A 27,225-nucleotide genomic window follows, 5' to 3' on the forward strand; every position below is an offset into this window, starting at 1 on the left:
GTTTTGTCAAGTCTCTAAGATGCCTCTCGTCTTCTCGCTCTGCTCTGACTGCATGTCTTTCTTCCTTCTCTACTAGGCATAGCTACACGGTCTGCAAGAAGCATGACTGGCTGGCGGGCGGGGCCGGAGGGTGGGGTCGAGGGGGGGGTTGCGAGAGCGTAGGCGGAGATCTCGCGAGGTTTACGGACACTCCCCGAACGGGCGGGAGAAAGAGCCGGAGGCGGCGGCGGGTGCGTGATGCGGTCCGAGAAGGAGGCAGCCAGCGGGGCCGGGGGTTCTGGAGTCGGCGGGGCTGGGCGGGGATCAGGTGGCAAAGAGAAACCTCTATTGCCGCCGCCGCCACCACCACCTCCGCCTCCACCCCTACCGCCTCCACCGGCATCTTCCCGCGGAGGGACGGCGATGGAGATCCAGTTCCGCCGCGAGTCGCCTCGGCGCGAAGTGGAGACGCCCCCGACCGCAGTCTCGGCCTCGGGCTGCGGGGGCGGTGGAAGCAGTGGCAGTGGTGGTGGTGGGGGAGGCGGCGGCGGTGGAGGAGGAGGCGGCAGCAAGCCGCGGGAGGAGAAGAAAACGGTCCTGAGCAAGGTGGGGTAGTGAGGGGGAGGGGGAGGAATGGGCTCGAGGCCAGGGGCGCGGGGGGGGGCGGGGTAGGGTCTGGCGGGGGCGAGAGGGAGTGCGCGGTGGCGGGCGGGAGGACCCGAGGCCTGGGAGGAGTGAGAAATGGAGGAAAGAGCTATCGAGCGAGCTTTCAGGACCGGGGAGAGCGCCCCGGAGTCCTAGTGGCGGTCGGCGGTGGGGGAGGGGGTCAGCCCCGCTGCTGCCACCTTAGCCTGAGGGAGCCGAAAAGAAGAGGAGGGAAATACAGAAGAATTGGAGGAACAGGTCTTTAGAAAGGCCGGGCCTTGATGATTTTTTTAATCCTTTAAACTCACTGAAAAGTCTTGTATGTGTAAGAAGAAAATTGTTCCCAGAAAAGGGAGGGATCGGAGAAATGGGAACCCCGGGGATTTAAATCCCCGTTCTACTTGACCCCCACACCCACACCCACCCCCGGCAAAGTGGAAGTCGCTTAAGACAAAGACTTTTTTTAACTTCTAATTTGTTTTTAAAATGAAAATGCAATGTTCTCTATTGCCTCAGGACTGTAAAATTAGTGGATGGTGACTACTTCCCCCATCCCCCCATCCTCCTTCAGCAGTTTAATTAACTGTGTTAGGGATTGGGGACACAAAGACAAAAAAAGAAAAATTCAATCTTTGCCCTCTAGGAGGCAGAGTTGTTCTATATCCTCCCTGTCTCAGTTCCAAGCTGATATCAAACCAATAGCAGTTATTCTTGCTGTAGAACGTAAGCTACTTGAAGGCAAAGTATGCTTCTTTTATTGTCTTGGTATCTCCAGCTTCTAGTACAGTAGTTTGTCCACAAAAAGAGCTCGACAATTTCTTTGTTGATTATAAACCCCTCCTACTGTTAGAAATTCCACACTATCAAATGCAGAAACTTCCTATCTCCAGTGAAAGGAGAAAAGCCCTGACTGTCAAATTGGGCCTTAGAAGGCTGGCAGGGAGTTTATACTCTAAAAGCCAAATAATTCCGAATGAAACTAAAGTAATCTGAATATGAATAAAGGAAACAGATTTGTAAATAACAGCCTGACCTGACAATATAGGTTTTAAACTGATAAGATAAATTAGTAAAACAAAGAGACACAATTGTAAAAGAAAATCATACCTGAAAAATGGTTAATACTAACAATAGAGTATTTTTTAAAATTTGTAATAATGCTATGAAAGATGAAGAACATACAGGAAACCAAACTAATGGTGCTTGATAAGTAGGAAAGTACACGTTAGTAGTAGTAGTAGTAGTAGTAGTAGTAGGAAAGCCTTGTTAGTAAAAAGCCTGGTATTAGAATTGGGAAGGACCTAGGCTGGGCAAGGATGAGGAATGGGACTAGCATTCCAGTCTAACCTATGCTAAAATTGACATTTCTTCCACAAAATCCTTAATAAGTCCTTATCCAGTAAGAGCTCGAAGATCCCTACTACCTCCCAAGGTAGTCCTTCCCACTTTTGAATAACTGTAATTGTTGAGAAATTTTTCCATCATCAAAACTAAATCTCTCTCCAACTTTTACTGCCTCTAGTTCTGCCTTTTGGGCTCATACACAACAAATCCAACCCTTCTTCCACAAAACAAGACTAGGTATTTGAAGACTAGGCTTCCAAGTATTCCATGTATCTTCCAAGTATTCTGTTCCCCAACGTAGATAGCTCTAGTTCTTTTCATTGAACCTCCTATGTCATGCTTCCTCATCCTCTCAGTATCTTGATCACTTCTATAAATATACTTCAGGTTGTCAATGTTCTTCTGTAAATACCCTAAACTGAACCCCAAATTCCAGATTTTCTGTAACCAATGCAAAGTACAGCAAAATGGTCACTTCCTCATTGTCTGCTTCCTTGTCTTCAAGGAGCCTAGAACTATTCTATTAGTCTATATATGTCTATCCTATCCAAAGGTAACATGTCAAAATACTTTGCTGAAATCTAGTTACCAACAAATAAGCTTTCTATTAGACTATCATTTCTTTTACTCTGGTCACCCAATATTTTGTAATTCTAGAACATAATTACAAATACAATGCATTTAGAGTACAGAGAATGACAATTTTTTGTTCAGATAAATATAAAGTATATTGGGGGAAGCCTTTCAAAATAATCCCTAATTGAATGAAAGATTAAATGCATTAAAAGACCTTGGACAAGTTATCTGACTATCTAGGCCAGTTTTTCTTCATCTGTAAAATAAGAGGATTGAACTAAACGACTTCTAAGGTCTCTAAATTGATATATGAATCTGTGACTGTAAAAGTCTTGTTGAGTTGAATGGTAAGTGAATAACATTCTATATAGTTAATATCTTTTTTTCCCCCAAACAAATGAAAACTTAAATGGCTTTGAGAGGTCTATTGAGAGATAAGCACTTAATTTTTTTTTATTCAGTGATTTTTGTGAAAATATTTCTAATTCTAGTCTGTAGCTATTAAGCATAAAAAATGATACCTATATGGATAGCTAAATGACTTAGTGGATAGAGAGCCAAACCTGAAGAAAGGAGGTCCTGGGTTCAAATCTAACTTCAGATACACTCCCTAGCTGTGTAACACTGGGCTGGTCACTTAATCTTAATTGCCTTCTTTCTGCCTTGGAACCAAAACTTAGTATTAATTCTAAGACAGAAGGTAAGAGTATTAAAAAAAAAGATACTTATATTACAGAAACAATGTGGAATGGTGAATAGGATACTGAGGTTGAAAGACTAAAAAATTTTACTTCGGATCCCACCTCTGATATTTACTAATTAGGTGCTCCTAGACAAATCATTTAAACTTTCTACCCTAAGATTAATCTACTGTGTCATAGTTTTAGGCACATATCCTTTAGATGTTTATGCATTCTGATATCACAGGATCTTTAAACTTCTTTCCTGTAATAATAAGAAACATTATAGAAAGACTTCCTTTCAGAAGATGTCTGAATGAAACTAAACAAAAATTAAATGTTTATTGAAGCAACCTCATCAACAAATTTTGAATACTAAAGTCATCCTTTCCTGAATTATGTATCTTGATTAACTCATGCTCTGGGCTGGCTTTGAGTCTATTTTATAGAGAGGTTAGAATGTAATTGACACTTTAACATTAATAAGTTTAATATCTTTTTTTTTTTTGTATTTTTCAGGTTGTTATTCGTCGACTTCCTCCAAGTCTAACCAAGGAGCAGCTAGAAGAACAGTTACATCCACTTCCTGCTCATGATTACTTTGAATTTTGTACAGCGGATCCCAGGTGAGAAGGAGCTATTTTTTTCAGCATAAGCCAAGCAGTTAAGTAAAAATGACAAAAAAATTTTTCCCCTTTCTAAAACTTTTCCCCCCTTTTGTCTTGCAAATACCCTTCTAGCTGGTTGGTCTTTCAAAAGTAAATTATGACTACATGGATAAATTTTCTCTAAGGGAAAAGTATAGAGCATTTATCTTTTGCTTTTATTTTGAAACAAAAAAGAATAGAGCTGAACCCTTTACTTATAATTTTGTTCTATTTTAGGTGAACTTTTTATTTTGTGAACCTTTTGGGGTTCCTCAGAAATCTTTGCAAATATTTTAGTTTCTAAATTTGTGAAAGAGAAACTTTAAAGTAGTGAATCTGTAAAGGCTTCTTTTTTTTTACTTTTCTAACTAATTTTTTATTTTGGAAAATAATGACTTTTGCACAAAAACATAATTTATGTTAATATATGAGTTTTTTTTTTAACATTTTATTTAATTAATCAATTTAGAACTTTCCTCCTCTCCTTCTACCCCTTCCCATAACTGATGCACAATTCCACTGGGTTTTACATATGTCTGGTGAAAAATTTTTTTCATGTTGATGTTTATTTATACTAAGATGATCATTTGGAGTCTACATCCCCAATTAACCCATGTAATCAAGCAGTTGTTTTTCTTTGGTGTTTACCAGTTTTTCCTCTGAATGTGGATAGTGTTCTTTCTCATAAATCCCTCTGAGTTGTTCAGGATCACTGCATTGCCACTAATGGAGAAGTCCATTACATTAGATTGTACCACAGTGCATCAGTCTCTGTATATAATGTTCTCCTGGTTCTGCTCCTTTCTCTCTGCATCAATTCCTGGAGGTCTTTCCAGTTCACATGGAATTCCTCTAGTTCATTATTCTGTACAGGCTTCTTTTCTAATGACTCCCAAAACATCATAATACATATGGTAAAGTGACTTTCAACTAGAGCCATCACAACTGATGAAATGACTTTCACACCATTTTGTGCCTTTGTGACAAGAGAAACAGCAGTAGGATTTTGAATCCTCTTGAATGGCCAAACCTAAAACAGCAAACAGTAAATTTTAGTCTATGTAAGAACATAATTTCTAAAGTAGAACAGATTCAGGGTCCACTGAATTCATAATTCTTTTCTGATAGAGATATCAAGGGAAGTCTTGGGGACTTCTCTTGGTGTGATTATTCTTTTGTGGATCATACCCAAAAACTCACTCTGGTATCCTAGATCCCCTTAGGAATTGTTGTGATTTTTTTCTTAATTCATTTATTTTAGCTCTTTTTAAAATTTTTGACCTCTGAGCCTTTTCTGATATAATACCCTTTATATCACCTCAATTCCCAATCATTTTCATTGTACACTTTGGAAATTTTCTTGTTCTGTTATGTAATTTTTTTGAGGATGGCAATTAGAACTGCTCATTAATACAGATGCAGACTCAATATGGGGCTAATTTTAAGTATAGGATAATGTTTTGCTTATCTACAGCTTTCTTAATTTTTCTCTAGCACCTAGAAAAGTGTTTTGCCCTTATATTAGGTTCTTAGTCAATATTTGTAATATTATATTGAATGTATGTATTATATAGTAATGTTTCCAATCTGATCTGTTTCTCACTAGGCAAATAAATAGGTGTCAAAATAGGCCTTTGACAATATAAGAAATATCTCAAGACATTTGTGGCTTGTGTATTTCCCAAGGATCTTGAGAGTTAATCATTTATAGTTTGGCCAAAAAATTAATTGACTCAGCTAAAAAGGGGTCCCCCCCCATCTGCTTTTTCAAATGTATTTTTCTCAATTTTTAGTACTGAAAACAGCAAATGACTGTGTTTTTGTGACTCTCCATTTCCCCTATCTTCTCCTCAGTTAACATCTGAATTCCTTGATCATTGAATGTCTATTTTTTTATGGCTAAAAATCTAAAATCTTGACATATTTGAGCTAAAAGGACTCCAGAGGTCATGTAGTCCATCCTCTTCATTTTCCAGATGAAGATATCAAGATCTGAAAGATCAGCTGACTTGTCAACCCAATGTTAAGTACCACTAGTTAGAGAGAAGGCTATGAGTTGAAGCCAGAGCTTCTCTTACTCCCAGTTCAATATATTTTTCCCTTTACCATGTTATACCATAAAAGATGATAATCCAAATAGTTGGTACATTGGCACTTATACCAAATTTTAAATCCATAATTAGATTAGCTATTCTTGATCTCATCAATGTGAACAGGGATTAATTAGATAAAATAGATAAAAATGTATCCAAGAGTTCATGAGAAAAATAAGAATATTTTGGTTTTTGCTTCCTCAGTTTGAGGCAGTATATTTATATAATTTGGTTAATATGTAGTTGTAAATGGTTAATATTTGAAAGTTATTTTTGCTAATATATAAAAATGAATCCTTTTTCTGTAGAGAGAACATGTTTCACATGAAAATGCTATTCATTTCATCAAAGAAATCTAAGTTGGGAGATGGGCAAGACTACTTGTTATGAATCTTTTTTCTTATTTTTTATTGTTACACCCTAATTGATTATTCTATTTTTTTTTTAGTCTTTATCCTCATCTTTATTCAAGAGCATATATTAATTTTCGAAATCCTGATGACATCCTTCTTTTTAGAGACCGTTTTGATGGCTATGTCTTCATTGATAGTAAAGGTTGGATCATTTTTTAATTTATTACAATTTTTTGAATTTTATAAATATTTTGCTGAAATGGTTATGAGTTATAAATATGCCTAATGAGCAAATCTAACATCTTAGAAGAAAACTCTTTTTAAAAAATATTACTATGAGAGGTTTTATTTAATTTTTAATTTAATTCCATCCAGAATGTTAGACAGTAATTTAGGTAAATTATGTCCTTGTGATTATTTGATACTATTAAGCATTCCAGCAAAAGATTTTTATGGAGTAACAGTATCTGGCATTATTCAAGAATATGGCAAACATAATTCCTTTAAAACTTTTTTAAAAATCATAAAACATTTTGTGTAAAATTCCTAGTATATTGCACACTCTTCTTGTCTTTGTAAGCAAAGTGTCCTGGAAATAACTTAATTTTGTGCATGTGACTAAGGGTTATAATGATGGCCCACTGAGAACCTTTGGAGCAATAGAAGCATATAGAACTGTTTGATGCTATATAAAATAATATTAGAACATTATACTTAAGTTCTTTGAGCTACTTTTTATAGATTTTTCTTTCTCTTCCCTCACTCTCAGGCCATTTCTTTTATATTCACATGTCCCAGGTTTCCTTAAAGTGGCACATTATCAATGCTATATAATTCTTCTTCTCTGCTTAATTCATATTATTCAAGAAAATAGCTAGTTTTCCTCACAAATACAGTTCTATGCTACTAAAAAGACACGTGGTATAATGTAAAAAATATTGTGGTATTTGCTTCCTAAGGACTGGAATATCCTGCTGTAGTAGAATTTGCTCCATTCCAAAAGATTTCCAAAAAGAAATTAAAGAAAAAAGATGCCAAAGCAGGGAGCATTGAAGAAGGTAATCTTTTTTTTTTTTAATGCTCAATTATAAATACACTTAATTTAATTATAGTTATCTGCAAGTATCTTGTCAGGTTTCTCAGAAATAATTTTTCATTCTTATTTACAGATCCTGAATATAGGAAATTTCTAGAAGCCTATTGTGTTGAGGAGGAGAAAATAAGTGCCAATCCTGAAACTCTTTTGGGAGAAATTGAGGCAAAGACACGAGAACTCATTGGTCTGTTTTGCTTGCTTTTGTTTTTTCCTTCCCCTCCTCCCTTCTATAGAGATTTTTAAAGTACATATTAGATTTTCCTTTATGGAGAAATCAAAGTATGCTGTTAATTGGAAGCAATTGCAAATACTCCCTCAGTGGCTGTGAAAAGCCACTAAAAAAAAATCTTACAGAATTGATTATATGTGAATTTGCAGCTGTCAAATGGCAGAGACAGTCAAGAGTGGTTCCAAATGAGTATGTTGGAGCTCTTTGAACTTCTTGTTCCTGAGCAATTTTTTTTTTTCCTACAAGGAATAAAAACTTGTAGCATCTAAATTGGTGATCTTTCAAAAGAAAACAATCACAGTAGCCTCTCACTGGAAAAAAGAGTTTTTAACTCAAAGTTACTATTTTACATTGTTTTTTTGCCTTTCTTATTGTAAGCTGACAGAATGAGGAAATAAATAACTCTTAGAATCATCTCCTATTAAGAGAAAGGGAAAAAAAGTACAAGCTCTGAAGATCAAGTTATTTATTCTTCATTAGAATGTTGGTGAGGGAAGTTTGGGGTAAAAATTTAGGGGAAAATTTATTTGTAGTAGGGATTCTTAGCCTTTTTTGTGTCATGGATTCCTTGGCAGTCTGGTGAAACCTATGAGCCACTTCTCAGAATAATGTTTTTTTTTTTAAATTGAAGGAAACACTAAATTTCAGTTAGAAGTTAATGGAAATAAAGATGTAATTGTTTGCCCATTCAGGTACACCTGCCCTGTGAAATCTTTCCAAAAACCTATTGGGAGGCAGAGGTCCTTGAACCCCAGGTTAAAAATTCCTAACTTAGAATCATACACACTTAAAATAGATATCCAGGAACATTATGCTTCTAATTAGTTTTCAAAATTGCCACTTAAAGCACACATATGCAGTTATCTTATATTTAAAGGCCATCAAACAACAATTGATTAGTACTTTTTATTAATGAGCTTTTAAGCCTAAAAGACATGACATTTCTCTCTTTTTCTACAAAAACAAGCATTCAGAATTGCTTCTTGGTACTAGAAATAAATGTAATGCTTCAATATTCTCTTTTTATCTTCCACACAAGTCTCTTTCAATTTAATTATTTTGATTTAATCAATTATTTATTGAACAATTGGCTACATACAATTATATTGATTCAATATGAAGTTGCTACCAGTCTATCCCAAAGTAAAGGATAATTCATTAAGGTAAACACAAAAAGTAGAGCCCTGAAAGAAAAGCTTCTCATCCCGTACTGTAAAACATAATTTGTACCATACTTGTTACAAGGATCAAATGAATTATAATATATGTAAAATACCTCTCCTAGTGCTCTGTAAATGGTGGTGCTGGTGATTATTATTGACTATGATCATAAAATTGAAATGAAATCTCTTTAAGTAGAGACTAATGAAGGGAGCAGCTGGGTAGCTCAGTGGATTGAGAACCAGGCCTAGAGACGGGAGGTCCTAGGTTCAAATCTGGACTCAGCCACTTCCTAGCTGTGTGACCCTGGGCAAGTCACTTGACCCCCATTGCCTAGCCCTTACCACTCTTCTGCCTTGGAGCCAATATATGGAAGATAAGGGTTTTTTAAAAACAAAAGTAAAGACTAATGATAGTTTGTTAAAATATTTCCAGTAGAGTGTTTGGAAAAATGGGGGAAAAGTAAATGTTCAGTATCATTTAATTTAAATGACCAAAGAAGAAAGACTGGCTCTAAGGAGTTTTGTCTTAGATTTAACTTTTTTTTCTATTTCAGTAAGGTTATCTCTAGTCTTGAAACTTAAAAGTAACAAAAGCCCTTCCATTCATTTGACAATCACTCTCTTTTGCCTCTTTGTTTCAGAATGAAAGACTTTCACCTCATTGTAGATAGAAATTTGCTCTAATTTGAATTTAAAATAATAAGAAATCTAGATTTTAATTAATTATGGCACTGATTAATTTTGTCATGGTTAAGAAAAATATTTGGATACTCTCCTCTGTTAAAATAAAATATCAGGAAAAGTGAACCGAGAGGATTATTTGAGTAAATGTTTCCAATAAAATATTTTAGGCTTCTTGGAAGAAGATGTAATTGAAATAGAGCTACCTATCTTTACGTGCAAGTAAGAATATTCACTCAAAGAATAAATTGGGACCCTTTGAAACATATAATATTAGTCATTGTCATTACTTTTAATTTGCTTCTCTGCCCTTCTGTATGTTTGAAAAATTCTAAAAGGAAAACAAACAAAAGTTATTCATAGAACCTTTAACTTCTTATTTCTTTCTTGTTATTAAAATATTCCTTTAAATGAAGTAGGTCAGGTTAAAATAAGTATAAACTTTAATTCTTGCTTCTTTTTTTCACCCTAATGCCATTTTGAGATGCTTTTGCCCCTTTTAAATCAGTTATCTACAGCCAGGTACGTGCTCAAATATCCATTAGTTTTAATGATTATAATAAATACCTAATGGAATTGGGCTATAAATATTTCCCTTTCTGTTATCTTGTTTCTGTATATTTAATTATGGAATTTAATATTATTGCAGATTGTTCCTGTTTTCTTAAGGCATTTTTATGAACGAGCATAAAAAATGAGGTGTTAAATGTCACTATAGTCATATTTACGTTGCTTTAAAATTAAGTAGTAGTCAGACTCCTTTCCATTGGGTAATAATGTTATAATCACAACTTTTGTGTGTACATTGTAATAGATAAATAAGATCAATTAGCCTGCATATCAAGAAAAATTTGGCATGTCATAAAACAAGTTTTAGCCAATTTTGCCTCATAAACCAAATCTTGAAAAAAAGAGTCAGTCTTGGGTTTCCTAAAAGGTTCTGTTAACTTCTTTCTAAATAATGTCCATTCAGCTAACTCTATACTACCTAAATGGCATGCTTAGGTGACCTTGATCAGCTTACTACATACGCTCAGATTACAACCCAGAACACTGGAGGGGACTTCCATAGCTCACTATACCATGCATGAAATTTCAAGGAGCAGCAGCACTCCAGTTAAGATTCTGTATAATATAATAAAGGAGTACCACATTTCTAATAGTAATTTTCCTACTTAGCTAGGTGATATAGTGAATAGAGTGCTGGATTTGGAGTCAGGAATCCTGTCTGAGACACTTACTGGCCTTGTAAGCCTGAGCAAGTCACTGGGCTTCAGTTTGCACATTTGTAAAATGTTTCTACTAACAGCATCTTCCTGACAGGATTGTTATGTAAGTGAGATGAGATACTGTATGCAAAGTATGCTGAAAATCCTAAAGTGCTCCATAGATTCTAGTTGATATTGTTTCTTCTCCAAAAGACCCTAAAGAAATAATTCAAGGATATTTATATGCCAGAGTTGCTCTGGTTGGTCCACTTTGAGCCTGGGCCATTCAAATCCCAGGAATCCTTTGGAATGGCCTAAACTGATTTGCTCTAGAGACTTTTTCTGATTGGGGATCCCTGAGGCTACCCAGACCCACTATAGAATGGATCTAAACAATCTTCCATATCTTTTCACATGTCAAGAATGATTCTGCAGAACCACAGTCACACTGTCTTGAAACAAATGCTTTGTGACCAGTCCTATTCTACTATGGATTTGTATTCCCTGACATTCAGCTAAGTCAAATCAAATTCTACCTCTAGGGTGAGGGCATGACATGTTTCCTGGGACATTCATTCTATAGTGTTTGGTGCTTTGCAAGATACTTCTGTCACTTGCAGTCATTAAAAATGTTCTTCAAGGTTGGAAGACACATTCTAAGGTGTGTATTTTTTATGTGGTTATAAAAAATTTGAGACTGATTCATCGGAATATACATTGTAAGGAATTAAAGGTTATATGTATGTAGTAGATATGAAATGCTTTAGGCCACTTTTTTTGGAAAAAAGGATGGTCCCGGGGGAAAGAAAATGATGCATATAAAGAATAAATATATTATTGCCTAATCGTGTCCTTAAAAAGCTTATTGAGTACAAATGTCCAAATTAGACAAAATGGATGATACGTGTATAGAACAATTGAGAAATCGAGTGCACTTTGTTTACATACTTATTTTGGTAATATGTTAAAACACAAACTAGTCACCAAATCATTGTATCAAAAATTCCATCTATATAATTATTAGTGACAATTACCATAATTAATTAATCACTCGAGATAAAACTGTTTAATGCTTATTTCATTTAAATATTTTAAAATAAACACATTTTAAAAAAATATTTCTTTTAGGAGTTATATACTACATCACAATTTTTTGTATTTTAGCTAGAAGAACAACACCTCTTTTGGAATATATTAAAAATAGAAAATTAGAAAAGCAGGTAGGTTTGGCCTTTCATCTGATGAACAAACTTTCTGTTTCTGCTTATTTTTATTTGCACCATTTATATTAACAGTTCTCCATGCTTTCAGAGAATCCGAGAAGAAAAAAGAGAAGAACGAAGAAGAAGAGAATTAGAAAAGAAACGCTTGAGAGAAGAAGAGAAAAGAAAACGTAGAGAAGAGGAAAGACGTAAGAGAAAAGAAGCTGAAAAACAAAAGAAAATTGCTGAAAAAGAGATAAGAATCAAGGTAATTTGGGCAGAGAATTTAAAGTTATTTTCAGAAAATATAATCTTATATTTGTTTAGTGTCTATGGTTGTTAAGATGTACCTTAAGGGACTTTCGTCAGTAGTAGTAATTCTTCAACTTGTTCCACTTGTGACCATTGGCATGCATTTTGAAATCACATTGGTATTAGGTATGCTGTTGGTGTGTGTGTGAAACATTTTTTTTCTTGATGCAAAATGATCTGACTCACACAAAAATCAAACTTTAATCTTGACCTCATTAGTACTCTTTTTTTTAAACAGCTGAACTAATTTAAACTTTATTCTGAAGACCTACATATCAGTTAGGACAGTAATAGCCTTTTTGAAGCTTTTTATTACTAATCATTGTGCTTAAATATTTCCCCCTTTTCTTAGAGTTGACATTAATCTCTTCACCCAACTCAATAATACACTGAGATATTTCACAATCAATTGACAAACATTAATTAAGCATCCACTATGTACCAGCCACTATGCTGGGTACTGGAGATACAAAAATGATACAATAGCTTTTATCCTCAAAGCCTAGATATTAATGAGAGATAGTGTATAGCTACATTATATACAAATAGATATGTGATAGCATTGTGGGCTGGGCAGAAGGCACTGTCAGCTGGAAAGATCAGGAAAGGGCTCATGAGGAAGGTGGCACTTGAGCTAAGTCTTTTTAAAAAGTCAAGATTCTGGACTAACTAGGTGGTTTAGTGGATGGAGCATCAGACCTAGAGATAGGAGGACCCATGTTCAAATCTAGCCTCATACTTCTGGCTATATAATCCTAGGCCAGTCACTTAACCCTTGTTTTTCTAGTCCTTGCCTTTCTGTCTAAGAGTTGTTACTAAGGCAGAAAGTAAGCATTTTTAAAAAGAAGCCAGATTTTTGAGGAGAACAGGTGAAGAGAGAGTGCATTCCTGGCATAGGGCATTGGCAGCTTGAAAGACACAAAGACAGAAAATGACATATCTTGTGTGAGGAGCTACCATCTGGATAATTTAGCTGAACTGTAGAGTACCTACAGGGAAATTATGTGGCTACTAAGTTGTGGAGAATTTTAAGTGCTAAATAAAGGAGTTTATATTGGATCCTAAAGATAATTAGGTTACTCTGACATTTATTGAGTAGCAAGGTATCATAGACTTTTGCTTTGGGAAAATCACTTTGTCAGCCATGTAGAGCATGGGTTGAAATACAAGGAGTCTAGTTAGGAGGCTGTTGGAATAGTCTTAACAGTAGTTAGTCATAAATCCAACTCAAATGTAATATTAAAATCCCAAAGAGGCATCATTATAATATATTACATAAACCTAATTTTACATAAGTCTAACATCCTTTTTTATTTTATGTAAGTGGCAGCTTCTTATAGAAAAAACCTATTACCTTAATTTCAGCCTTACTAATGCCTGAATGGAAGTTGTATAATTTCATGTTATTTCATCATTGTCTTGAATGATAGTACCACTTCATAGATGATAGCAAACCAAGTGAGGTGGTATTATCTTAGAGGATACATTTAGAATCCAAAATGGCACTGCACGTTGAAGAAATAACTAGCATAAAGTTTATTAGAATGCTTTCCTCTGAGAATCCTTCATTGGTGGAAGACAAGATACATAGAATCACTATGAAAAAAATAGTGTTTTGTGCAGATATGGCAGAACAGAATTTTAGAGGTGTAGTGTACCACAAGTGGAAGTTAGTCATAATGTAGTTTTGTTACTAAGTAAATTCAGAATTTACTTATATGTGGATGTATAAAAGCACACAAGAAATTAAAGGTAATCTTCACCTGTAGTCATCTTTTATTAATTCACTATGAAAATTTCCCTGGTCAGTATGGGAACCTCTAAACTAAGAGTAATTTAGAAAATTTAGAGAGACAGTCAATAAAAGGAATATTTGATAATATCCTCTTTAAAAAAAAAATTAAGGAATTGGAGAAGACACAGAGGGATTAACTAATTCTGTCTTTCCTGAACAAAGGACTCTGACAGAGGATAGCAAACATCTTTTTTCATTCCCTCTAAAAAACTAGTAGTGAATTTACATTGCAGAGTCTAGGAATTTCTGTAATCTTCTGAAAGAAGCATTTCTCAGAGGTAGGAGACAGGACATATTGTGCATGTATGCCTGCAATAAATATTGCTGTATATTATGTATGTATTTTACATATATATATATATATATAAACATTAGGTAAGTTTTTATAATTCATTCAATAAAAATTGATCTTTATCTCTATTGGATTGCATCCCAAAATCTAGTCTACATGAGAGATTTAGAAACCTACACACCTCTCTCCCCCCAAAGTTTTTTTAGAAATATGAATTTAACCTGTGATGCCCAAATTTCTATGACTTCATTTTATGTGACCAGTCATTCCAAGACCCTTTGCCTAAGTTGAAAATTACACATAATAGGGAACCCCATTACTTAAAAAGTATTTCTTATATGAATACACCTAGGCATTTTATGACTTTTCTTAGACTTATCAAATCTACCAGCATTATTACTCTTATCCTTTGGGGCCATTATTAATAACTAAATAGCATTAATGAAACACAGAAGCACTCCTCTGATGCAGAGATGACTTGTTACAAGTGAGAGCTCCATACAAAGACCAATGCTGTGGGAGCTGAAGTTGTATGCAAAACAACGTAATGACTCACACTTCTTAGAGAGAGAATGAGTATGATTGGGCAAACTGCTGTGAAACTTAACACTGCTTAGGAAAATGGTATGGATTTAGTGGGTAATTAAAATTTTTTATTTTACATACTTTTCTTCCTTTAATTTTTTCTGTTGTCAGTCACATATACCTGAATTTGAGGGTATGAAGTTTTAGTTAAACAAGGTTCTACGGTATAAAAAAAAAGGAAATGTTTAGGAAAATAGTTAAATAGAACTACATGTTTTTCAAGTTATTATCCAACTAATCCTTTTTCTGTGTTTATAGACCAAAAGAAAAGAACATTATATTTTAGGGGCTCTTTTTAGACTAAAGATTTTTAACATTTTTGTGTGTCATGAACCCCTTTCACAGACTGGTAAAACTTACAGACCCCTCCTCAGAACCACATTTTTAAATGCAAAAAAGCAAAATACATAGGGTTACAATGGAAACCCATGATATTGAAATAAAGTTATTTCCCACTCCCCCCCAATTTTTTTTAAACAAGTATATGGTCCACAAGTTAAGAACCCCAGTTGAAATGATTCTTTGACATTTTAAATCTTATGGGCTGAGTGCACTTTTTATGATTTGTTGATGTTTAAATATCAGTATGATTTTTCAGCTTCTTAAAAAACCTGAAAAGGGAGAGGAACCAGCAATAGAAAAGCAGAAAGAAAAAGGTGAGGAAGCTGATATTGAAGAAGGAAAATGGGAAAAATCTTCCAGCTCTGGAAGCATAAAATCCAAAGCCTCGGAAAGCTCACTGAAAGAACTCAAGGAAAAGTGAGTCATAATTACAGTAAATCTAAGACTGCAGATGTTTCTTAACTATATGGATTTATCTTTTGCCAAACTATGTCAGTCAAAAATAATTAGAAATTCTTATGTGTACCCATATGTCCATTTTGTAATGTTTTTACTAGATGACATCTAAATCCCTGGGAAATAATAATCCTGATAGAATAATGGTGTGTTTACTTCCTTGACTTTTAATATGTCCTCAAATAATAAGAGTATTGGATCATAGAAGAATGGTTCCCAAACCCATAAGCTCTGGAGCCCTGAAGAGATCAAATATTATTGCAAGGGGTTTGCAAATCCATACTGCAGTAAGCGTTGCCATTTTGATCTTTATTTAGCTCCAATAAAGTGTGCAGCATATCTCAATAACAAACATATGTCTTACTATTTTTTAAACCCTTACCTTCCACCTTAGAATCAATACTAGATATTGGTTCTAAGATAGAAGAGTAGTAAGGGCTAGGCAATGGGGGTTAAGTGACTTGCCCAGGGTCACACAGCTAGGAAGTATCTGAGACCACATTTGAATCCAGGAATCCCATCTCTAGGCTTGGCTCTCAATCCACTGAGCCACTCAGCTGCCCCCTGTATTTCTATTTTTAAAATGAATACAAATACTATTGTAACCAAGTACAAATTTTATAACTAAAACTCGTAGTAATTATATTCAAAAGGTTTGGGAACCCCTGCTGTAAAACATAACCCTGGTAGTATACAAATTCCCACTTTTTAAGTGGTGCTTCCAATTAAGAATAGCAAGCTGAAAGTAAACTTTCATTGCTCATACCATAGTGCTTTGGCACTAAATGTTTTATTTACATTACTTGAAACCAGTACCTACTTGATCAGTATTGCATTCATTTAAACTCTAGAGAAAGATGAATAAAGGGCCTCTGAGTCATAGGTAGAGAGAGTGTGTGTGTGTGTGTGTGTGTGTGTGTGTGTGTGTGTGTGTGTGTGTGTGTGTGTAGACATACATATATATAAAATAGATACATATATAGTAGAAGGGCATTTGAGACGCAGATTCTAGTTTCTCTCCCATTACCTGATTGTGTAGGCTTGTAAAGGAAGCCTAACTGTCTGGCTTTATTAAGTCTTTCTTTAAAAAGAGGAGGTTGGACTAGATGATCTTTAGTGTCTCATCATGATCTAAAATTCTAGTTCCATGTCATTTTCTGCATACTTATTCTACATACCTATTTCTAAAAACCAGGACTTCCTATGTAGTAGACATGTAGGATCTTTTTTAGATCTGATTCCTGGGCTTCTTGCTTCTCCAGGAAAACCTCCATTACTCCCCTGAAGTCTTCCCCTCCATCCTGATGCAGTGGAATTCTAATAATAGGGCTTCTCAGATCATTCATTTCATCTTCCACAAAATATCTGTTTTCTAGTAGAGAAATTGGAGAACAGAGAGATCTTTTTAATCTCTCTTGAAACTTTAAAAAGACCTGAGTGTCAGGCATCTAGCACATTTCAGAAAGTTGTTCTCATTTCCTTTGAAGAAATGCTACCTGTTTCATCTGTCTTTTTTCATTTTTTTAAATAATTATTTTATCATATCTTGCTGAAACAGGCTTTCCCCCTCATTTAAAAACAATTGAAATGATTATGTTTATGTAGAAAGAAAATGAGTATATTTGAGTACAATTAGTCAAGTCTTTTTTTTTTAACCCTTACCTTCCATCTTAGAATCAATACTGTATATTGGCTCTAAGGTAGAACAGTTGTAAGCCTAGGCAATGGGGGTTAAGTGACTTGTCCAGAGTCACAGCTAGGAAGCGTCTGAGGCCAGATTTGAACTTGAGACCTTCCAACTCTAGGCCTGACTCTCAGTACACTGAGACACCTAGCTGGCCCCTATAGTCAAGTCTTTGTTTTTCAAGGGACTCTTAACAACTAGATACCCATAACTCATTCACTCAGATAAACTAAAATATATTGGGGGGGAGCTAATAAGGTTGGCTTATTTGCTTAATGTACCTAAAGGTATTATGCTTTTCTGACATAATTCTATAATTCATTTTTCTATGAAACATTTAAAAAGTGTCTTTAAAAAATTTAGATGTCTGGCCACAATGAGCAGAACCTAGACTATTTCTAGAAAGTAGGGATTCAGGAATGTGTGACTTTTTTTTTTTAAACCCTTACCTTCCGTCTTGGAGTCAATACTGTGTATTGGCTCCAAGGCAGAAGAGTGGTAAGGGCTAGGCAATGGGGGTCAAGTGACTTGCCCAGGGTCACACAGCTGGGAGGAATGTGTGACTTTTAAGAAAACTCTTATGCAGTTTGAACAGTATAGACATTTGATCTAGTGAGAGGTAATTAGACTATAAAAACAGAGACAAAACAATACTAGGAATTGGCTTAGATTTTTAAGATGACCAAGGGGAAGAAATGTTACAAAAAGATTTTTAATTAGTAAGTCAGAAATGTTGTGTTTAAACATTTTGTCCCAACATCATCCTTGACAGCTAGTTTATTCACTCTTCCTGTGTTCACTGGTTTCTTCTTTAAAATATGAAAAATTCTTATCACATCCAATTTCTTAAAAGAGTTTTTGACGAATGAATTAAATGATCTCCTTGGAGGAAAGGATCAGTTTCTCAGCAAGTATTTATTGAGTATCCACAGTAAATTAAAGATTGTTCCTTGGCATTGAAATACAAATTGAAAAATAAATTTGGCTCATACCTTCAAAACCCTTAGATGTTGATGAGAGTATTAAAAAAAAAGAAGAGATTGTTACATTTAAGATACATTGAAGGAAGATTACATTGTTTACAGTGAGTATTCTTATTTAATACATGATAATAAATTCCCGATTGCTATTTATTGTTATAAATATTTCCATCCTATGTATGACAGCTTTAAATATTTGATTTAATTTGATCTAATGAGTCATGTTTCCCAAATAACTAAAAGTTATGTTATAACCTTTTAAAAAAAACTGTGTGCTTAGCAAAAACATGAAGGGGATGGACCTTTGTTACAGGGCACTGAAGTTTAAAGTAAGGTGGAAGCAAGGATAGAGCTTAGCATGTGTGCCTTTCTGGTGTTGACCTCACATTGTGTTAGGGTAGATAAGGCCATGGCATTTTTGAGCATCGGAGTGTTGCCAGTTTCAAAGGACCAGAAAGTTAGGAATAGGGAGAGGGGTAATAGTACTCTTTCCCCTACCACTCCCTGGTGTCCATATGTGCCCTCAACCTCAGGCACCTGTCTCCCTCACTTGCTGTTGATATGACCTCTTTTAGTATTATGCTACAGCAACAGATTGAGCATAGATTTAGTATATAGAAAGGGGCCTCGGGGACCATCTAGCTTAACTTCTCACTTTAAAGAAGAAGAAACTGAAGTTCAGGGTATGCCAAGGTTACATAAGTAAGAGTCAAACCCAGGTTCTCTGACTTAACATGCTATATTGTCTCTCCTCAAATTGACAATTTAGTTATATTATCTCTCATTGGTGCCTAATCATAATCAGTGCAAGTCTTGTCATTGTGAGATTATTTACAATGGCAAATGGGAATGTGTAGGGTAACTGTCTTCATTGTCTTTTGCCTGGCATAAAATAGTTCATGGAGTGAAGTGGTTTAAGGAATAACCAGCAGGCTGCAGTGTTTATGCAACATCTTGGACCACACTTACCCAAAACTAAACTTCTCTGAATTTGTCATTAAACCCCAGGTCACAAAATGACAGTGATAAAGAACAAAGGGATATGGATCGAAGATTTCGAGAAAAAGAACCTGAAAGACAAAGGTATCGCTTGGACGATGGCCGAAAACATAGAACTCACTATGAGTTTGACAAGTTTTTGAGAAGGAACGAAGATGAACTGAAATGGGGAAAAGGATACAACCAAGACAGAGGGAAGAAAGGGAACCACAACTACAGCTTCACTGTGGAGGCAGTAGACAAACTTGGTAAAGAGGACAAGTGTGATGACATGGCATCCAAAAAGGAGCGCATAAGAAATAAGGTTCTTTTATTCATTTAGGATAATCTTTCATTTCTAAAATTATGCTTCAAGGTCAATGGTTTTTATTTATGTAATCTAAAACCATCTTTTCCAGCAATCATCCTTTGTTTAAATGGTGGTATAAAGACAATAACAGCAACAACCAGGCTTTTAGAAATAAGCTTTGATTTTAATTCTCTGCATGCTTTCTTTTGTTTTTCACTGCACACCAGATCTGGCTTACAACATTATCCTAGGAAGCCATATTTTAATATTTCAGTAGCAGTTACTAGAGAAGTTATCATTATCCAATAAAAAACTATAAATAGTGAAGTATAAACTAAGCTAACTGGAATCTTCTAATAAAGTCCTAATTGTTAATTAATAAAAGGTTTTATTTAGAATGGGGCCAGGGTAGTTACAGAGTTCAGGAAACTAGTCAGTGGGAATACTCCAGTATAATAAGACAAGACTAATTGGCATTTCATTAATTGATGTTATATATTGTTATTGCTATTAATATTATTAAAGAATAATTGTACTAAGAGTCAAGAGCAAGATCTACTTAGCCAATGTGGGATACATTACTCAATTATCCATGGAGTAGAGGTTAGGAAAAGAGACAATTATGTAAAGTCGACTTCTAATATTAATTGTTAATTTTAGCTAAGAGTCTTGGTCTTTACCCCCCCAAAAAACCTTTTTACTGGTTTTGCAAAATTAATTAGATGATGTTTAATTCCTCTAGTTTATTTTCTTGTGGTGGAAACAGAGGGAAAAAAAATAAAAAATTTCAAAGGGTGTAGCTTTTATACAGATCAAATAATCAGAACCAAAAGACTTGAGTTGCTTATAAGAGGACATGTATATAACTGTTAACCCTATCCCCAAACAAAACTATACAGTTTGTTACATGTCTGGTTTACAACCTGAATTTCTACATTGTGCACTAGCTGGCCTTGGAGAGTATACAGTTATAAGACCAAAAACAGATTCCTTGTCAGTAGACTATCAGGTTCTTATTTTGGGATCCCTTCCCTTGCATGTTTGGAAAGTTGTTTCCTGGTAGAATTTTTGGTACATACATTTTAGACATTAGTGTACATTTTTCTCAGCTGGTCTTGTGAAATAGAACTAGGCATCTTTGCCTGCCATACTATGAAGGGAAGAACTCTGGGCTCACACTCCCAGTCCTACTACCAATCTAGTAGAAGCATCTTCCTTCTTCTCCCCTCCCCCAAAAATCCCAGTGCTCTCCATGTAATCATTGTGTTGGATTCTCTTTCATAGGCCCATTCCTGAGACCACCAGTAAAGTTGAAAAGGAAAGTTAGTTGGACCAGAAGGTTGATGGGTGACTGTAAAAGTGAGCAAAAACCATGGAGGATAAAAGTTGAGGGTCCTGTTTTTGAAGAACAAAAATGATGGGGTTTATTGGGGAGTGAAGAAGAGAAAGTTGCTAAGAAGGATTTTTGGATATGAAAATTTCTGAAAAATAGAAGTAGAGGTTAACAAAGCTAGAAAGTTAAAGGAAGAAGTTTAAAGTCATGTGCTATGCCTGGTATACCAATTTCAGGGGGGAAATGACAATATCCATGTTTTTATTAGGTTCTTCAACAAAAGAAATCACTTGATAAAGTGAGAATATGTGAGACATCTATATTTTTCTTTGGGGTCTGCAAGCCATCAACCTCATTATGTAGCATGACTCGGTTCAGTTTACCTTTCTTTTTGTTTAGTATATACCAAGCTTAGTAAACCTAGAGTATGATTTTTACAGTTGGTTTACCTATTAAGCAATGCCCAAAATAGTGATTGAATTGCCTTTGAATTTTATCCATTAAAAAAAGATAGCCCCCAGATTTCAAGTTTCAAAGGTTTCTCTAGTGCCCGTGATGAATCAAAAGGTTTTGGTGGATTCTTGACATTATAAAATGATTATAATTCAACCACATGTGATAGGTTCTTGTATTGACTTGATTGAGAAAATAAGTGTTCTTTGTACAATTGAATATAGATGCCATTTTTCTTTTATACTATTGGTATAAGAATTATTTTAGTAGTAGCATAACTAATGTATTTATACAGTTTCTGTTAGAGGATCATATAACTCTGTGAATTAAATATAATAATGATACTAATAAGTACTTTGTATCTAATAGCTTTCTAATGAGGATCTGAAATCATTTTACAAATGGTAAATACAAGGCCAATTATAATATATATTTTGGATCTGATTTTGCATTCAGAGCTATAAGAAAGTTCTTCTATTAAAAAAACATCCTTATATTGAGGAGTTTATATTCTTTAGGCACAGGAGGTAATTAGCACTTCTGCTCTCCATTCTCTCCTACATTCTCCTTTTTGTTCAAAATTACATCAAAAAAAGAGAGACAAAATGGCCATCTTGCATATTGTACTGACTCTGTGCCATGATTTATTGACTAGTCTCTCCAGTCAAACACTTTAGATCTACAAATAGTCCTGTACACGACAAAGAGGTTAGAGTACAGAGATCACCAGGCTAGTACAATCCCACGCCCACTTTTTCCCCATTGTACCACAAGTATAAGAGCCAACTTTAAAATGGCAGCCAGGTCAAACTCCTTGTACTCGCCCACCTATGCGTGGACAAAAGAAGAGTCAATGGTATATGCTACATATACTGTATTTGGACTGGAAGTGTCCTACCACAGGGCCATTTCACTCATACATAAATAGAAGAGCACTTTCCCCACCTTTTTTGGTGCAAATATTCTAGAAAGAATTATGTAAACCATCGGGTTCAGAAGAGCAGCAAGCACTGGTCTCATCCTTTTTTAACAATCTGTTCTTTATCCCTAATGATATTATTTAGCCTAAAATGTCCTCTTTTCATAATGTTGTGCTTCATTTATCAGCTTCCTTCTTTTGTCTTTATTTAATAAAGTTGTTCTTACTGTTTTTTATAAGAAGGAAGCATTGTAATTAATGTTATAAAGGGAATTAAGCAATCGATACTGAAACTCTTGACCACTCATTAATAAAAGTTCTTGATTCATTGCTCAGTATGAGTTGGTTTGTGGCCCCAAAAGAAGCACATTTTTTATTGTCCTTGTGCCATTTCCATTTCCCAATTTTCTTATATGCTCACAAATACATATAACCTTAAAGAGTGAATTGTAAAGATTGATACCAACATGAATGGTTGAGTTTTATTCCTAAGTCAGTGGGACAATTCTACTACAAACTGAATTCTTAGGGTAATGCTAATCTTTTCCATAAATCATGCTTTATTTTTTTTTTAAACCCTCACCTTCCATCTTGGAATCAGTATTCTGTATTGGTTCCAAGGCAAAAGAGTGGTAAGGGCTAGGCAATGGGGGTTAAATGACTTGCCCAGGGTCACACAGCTAGGAAGCATCTGAGGCCAGATTTGAACCTAAGACCTCTCATCTCTAGGCCTGGCTCTCAATCCACTGAGCTACCCAGCTGCCCCCATGCAGTTTACCATAAATCATTCTTGATCTAAATAATAACATTTTCCTAGAGAACAATTCAGCATCAATTAAATATTGCTTGCCTGTGTTCACTATAAGATTGGTTTTTATTTCCATAATTTATGTCTTTGCTCATCAATGAATAAGTATACCTACAAGTTCATCCTTTTTGAATCTGTTTCAAGTGACAAAGTCTTTCATGCAGATTGATTGTGTTCTTTTCTTTCAATGTAGGACCGTCCAGCCATGCAGTTATACCAACCAGGAGCTCGTATTCGAACACGTACGGGCTCTACAAGTAAAACTCCTGACTGCACTGCAAAGTCCTCTGAAGAAACTTGTGACCGAAAATGTGAGGCTGAGATTCCTGCTGGAGCCACTTCTGAGAAGAGTGAAGAGGCAGAATAAAACCACCATGCAAGGCATATTTGTCACGGTTATGAACAAATTTCATTCTTACATAGTTAGAAAAGGGAACTAGATGTGATTCCAGTAAAATAAGCCAAAACCCATTAAAAAAGGCATCTAGTAATCATCCTATATGACAAAGATGTACTTTTTTGTCCGGTTATGGACCGGTGTTTTCTTAAGTTTACTCTGCTAGTGTAAACTAGTATTTATTTAGCTAAAAGAGAGAAGATTTTCTCCTTCAGAAAATATTATGTGAAGAAAAATGAAGAAAATTAGTGTTGCATCAGTTTGAAGTCTGAGGCACTTTAAATATGTTCTGTGAATAACAATAACTTCATTGCACATTTGTGACAACATGACATGTTGATACCAGTACCTCATTGTGTTTGTGTTAGTTTTCTAAGAACTCTATAGTGTCGGGTAAGTGTGACACAGTTTCCAGTTCTCATATTGTTAAGAAATTTGTAATTCAGCCACTTTTTGCCTTTTATGTTGTAAATATTTCCTAAGTTTTGACATTTACGTTTTAAAACAAATCAATCTAACATAAATCTCGGCACTTCAGCAGTATGATTTCTTTTTTTTTTTTAATTATTTTCTGTTTGGGGCACTGACTTTTAAAGAGATGATTTGATAGAAACTTAACACATATGTTCAGGTTTTACATACACTTTAGTTGTAGGATTTACCCAAAGTAATAAATAAAATGTTGGGGCGGAGGGTAGGAACTAAATATGGCAATTGCATTATTTCATTTTGCAGTTTTTAGATATTTTTAATGCACTGTGACTTTTCCAATTGTCTGAAACTACGAAGTACAGTATTTTGTCCTCTTAGCTAAATCTAAAAATGTTAGTTTACCTTTAGCATTGCACATTGGATATTTTATTAAATATGACATTTTAGTGTTATAGTTTTGAAAGTTCAATTGTATTTTTCAAGACATTTGATATATCAAAGTTGAAAATACGATTCCTCTAAAATGTTTCCTACTTATGTTTTAGTTCATCCAATTAGAATTTTTTTAATATAATAAAATTTTTTAAATAAATTATTATAATATCAAAGTACCATAGGAAATTAGGTTTTAGGAAATTGATGACCTACAAAATGTGCAGTCAGCTTGTATCAGAAAAGCCATAAGAATATGTCATTTCCCTTGGTTTTTCTTCAAAACCAACTCCTAAGACTTTTGAGTCACTGCTTATGCTGTTCTAGATGGAGAAAGCTCCTAGGTGACCCCTGGAAAACCAGAGGATAATCAGACAAATCTTTATTGGGCTTTTCATGGTTCTACACTCATATGTATGTCCTGAAGGTCTGTGCATGCATGAAAGGGTGTTGCATTTCGATTCACAAGCCTGGATTCCAATTACAACTTCTGATTACTCTTTGTGTGACCTCAGACAAGTCACTTGTGGCTTTACTTCCTTAGTTGTAAAATGAAATTGAACCAAATAACCTGTAAGATTTCTTCCAGTTCTAAATCAATAATTCTGTGTTCCCTTGAGTGTGTAAAAACTAGTAGCAAACCCTTAATTGGGCCACCCAGGGATCCTTCAGACAGGAAATGAGGTTCAGTTTCCCTACAAAAGAGACTAAAATCTCTTGATTCTTGGTCTTCACCTTTACCTCTAGAAGCCCAAATAGGGCACATCAAATTTTGATTCAGCTCCTCTTGAGGAAACATGAGTACCCTCTGCTGAAATTATTCCTACATGAAATGTGCCCACTGAAGTGTGCCAAATATTAGTAACCATTTTTGAAGATTTTCTTTTAAATACCTTCTTTTTGTCCTGTACTTTACCATTTATGCACTTTGAAATATAGTGTCTGGAAAATAGGGCTAAGACTTGCTTGTCACAGGTTTTTATGAAATCAAATAAGATCATGAAAAGTGCCCAAGAAAAAATTTGGAGTGGGAGAATTCCAGTTTATCACATTTTGTTAGAATTAAAATTCTCAAAGGGGCCCCAAGACTTTTTTGTCATTGAAACAGATATGGTAGATTTCATTTAATTTTCCCCAAAGTTTTACTTTCTTTTTCAGTTTGAATTCCAGCATTTAGCTTCACTTAATTATTTGACAATTTCCTTGATTAAAAATCTTTTTTGTTGCTTTTGAGCCCTATGTTTAGAATTCAAATCATCATTATACTGATTAACTCAGAGCCTTACCAGTAAATTATGAATAAATACAAGTCATTCTTCAAGCATAAGTTGAATGCATAGAATCTTTGACTCTCTTACTTCTTTCTGTAACACATTTCTATCCATACAACATCTATGAAGTAGTGTGGCCTGGTGCCTAGTGGATGATCCGGAAAGGCAAGAAGACAAAAGTCTTGCCTCTGTTAATTCACAGACAGGGTGACCCTTTGCAAGGTGTTTAGCCTCCCATTGTATCAGGCAACTATAAAACCAGAAGTCCCAGCTTACCCCTTTATCTACGTTGCTGTGAAGATCATAACAGGAATTTCCTCTGCTAGTGAAATCCCAAATTTGTCCTGCTGTCAATAATATCAGCAATAGTCATGATCATGACTGACAACAAAATATTTGTTAAGCAAAGATTCTCCTGATAAAACTACTCTGGCAAGAAATTTGCACAATTAGTACGACTTTTAAAAAATACCTAAATTAGTCCCATGGTGAATGCTGCTAGGTGACATAGGGGTCAAGCCAAGCCAAGAGTCAGGAAGACTCATTTTCTTAAGTTCAATCTGGCCTCGGTCACTAACCGTGTGAGCCTGGGCAAATTACTTAACCCTATTGGCCTCAATTTTCTCATCTCTAAAATGAGCTGGAGAAGGAAATGACAAGCCATTGCAGTATCTGCCATGAAAACCCCAAATTAAATTACAAGAGTCAGACACGACTGAAAAACAATTCAACCACAAAATAGTCCCATGGTGAAGTGACTTTCCTATTTGGAGAACTTAGTAAAATATTTCTAAAATGTCCGTTAGTAAATGGGCACTGAAATTAAATTCAGCCAGAGGCAGTTCACAGTTATTTTAAAAAATTATTTCTGCCAAGGAATTACAACTATGCTTAATATTTTCAGTCAGCATACTCTAAAGAAAATAAGAAAATCATGTTATAAGTTGGATAATTTTAAATGGCATATTGAATGTACATAAATATAATCACCTAATTTATCCTGTAAATTCAGATTTTTTTAAAATAACTATTTAAGCAGGACTACCTTAAAAGTGGTTCTTGAATAATTTGTGATTCTTTTTTTAATCTCAGTGACCAAAGTGCTTCTCATTGGAAAGGAGGAAAGAACAGCATTTTGTTTCAACAGGTGTTTACAAAGTATTATGATGGGAGATAGAGAATTTAGGTAAGCCTAGCTCTGGGTCACAGTTCTCATGCAGTTAAGAGGCTAATAGAGTATTGGGCCTCATATGGCCGTAATACAGTCTTTCATGTTTGGTTTTTAGAAGTTGGGCAGCAGAGTGAGAATGGATAAAGCTTGGAATTAGTCAGGAAGACCTTCATTCAAATCCTCCTGACACAATTGCTGTATGATCCTAGATAAGTCCTGCTTTATTTCTGTGCTCCTAAGATCTGCTAAGTAGTAAATAGTTTTCAGTGATGCCCATTGGAGTTTCATAATTGGCAAACTTATAAGTACTGCAAGTGGGTCATTAGGTCGAAGGGAAGAAAGGCTATTCCATGACTTAATCACTGTAAATTGATAGCTG

At 35.1% G+C, this 27,225-nt stretch overlaps 1 protein-coding gene across 6 annotated transcripts; it reads left to right on the top strand.

Moving 5' to 3' along the window:
- The first annotated feature begins 164 nt into the window (after positions 1-164).
- Positions 165-25,731, top strand: UPF3A (UPF3A regulator of nonsense mediated mRNA decay). 6 transcript variants are annotated; one of them, XM_056807587.1, is made up of 10 exons: positions 165-585; positions 3,744-3,850; positions 6,413-6,519; positions 7,277-7,375; positions 7,487-7,597; positions 11,859-11,914; positions 12,006-12,164; positions 15,479-15,639; positions 19,351-19,589; positions 23,337-25,731. In XM_056807587.1, exons 1-10 carry the CDS (start codon positions 238-240, stop codon positions 23,402-23,404), a joined length of 1,455 nt encoding a protein of 484 aa, XP_056663565.1. In that variant the 5' UTR covers positions 165-237; the 3' UTR covers positions 23,405-25,731. The 6 variants fall into 6 exon arrangements, with proteins under 6 accessions (XP_056663565.1, XP_056663561.1, XP_056663560.1 ...); XM_056807583.1 differs by having other exon boundaries at positions 174-585; positions 19,351-19,645; XM_056807582.1 differs by having other exon boundaries at positions 182-585; positions 11,823-11,914; positions 19,351-19,645.
- The last annotated feature ends 1,494 nt before the right edge of the window (positions 25,732-27,225 follow it).

This window comes from Monodelphis domestica, chromosome 8, assembly GCF_027887165.1.
Source record: "Monodelphis domestica isolate mMonDom1 chromosome 8, mMonDom1.pri, whole genome shotgun sequence".
NCBI classification, from domain to species: Eukaryota; Metazoa; Chordata; class Mammalia; order Didelphimorphia; family Didelphidae; genus Monodelphis; species Monodelphis domestica.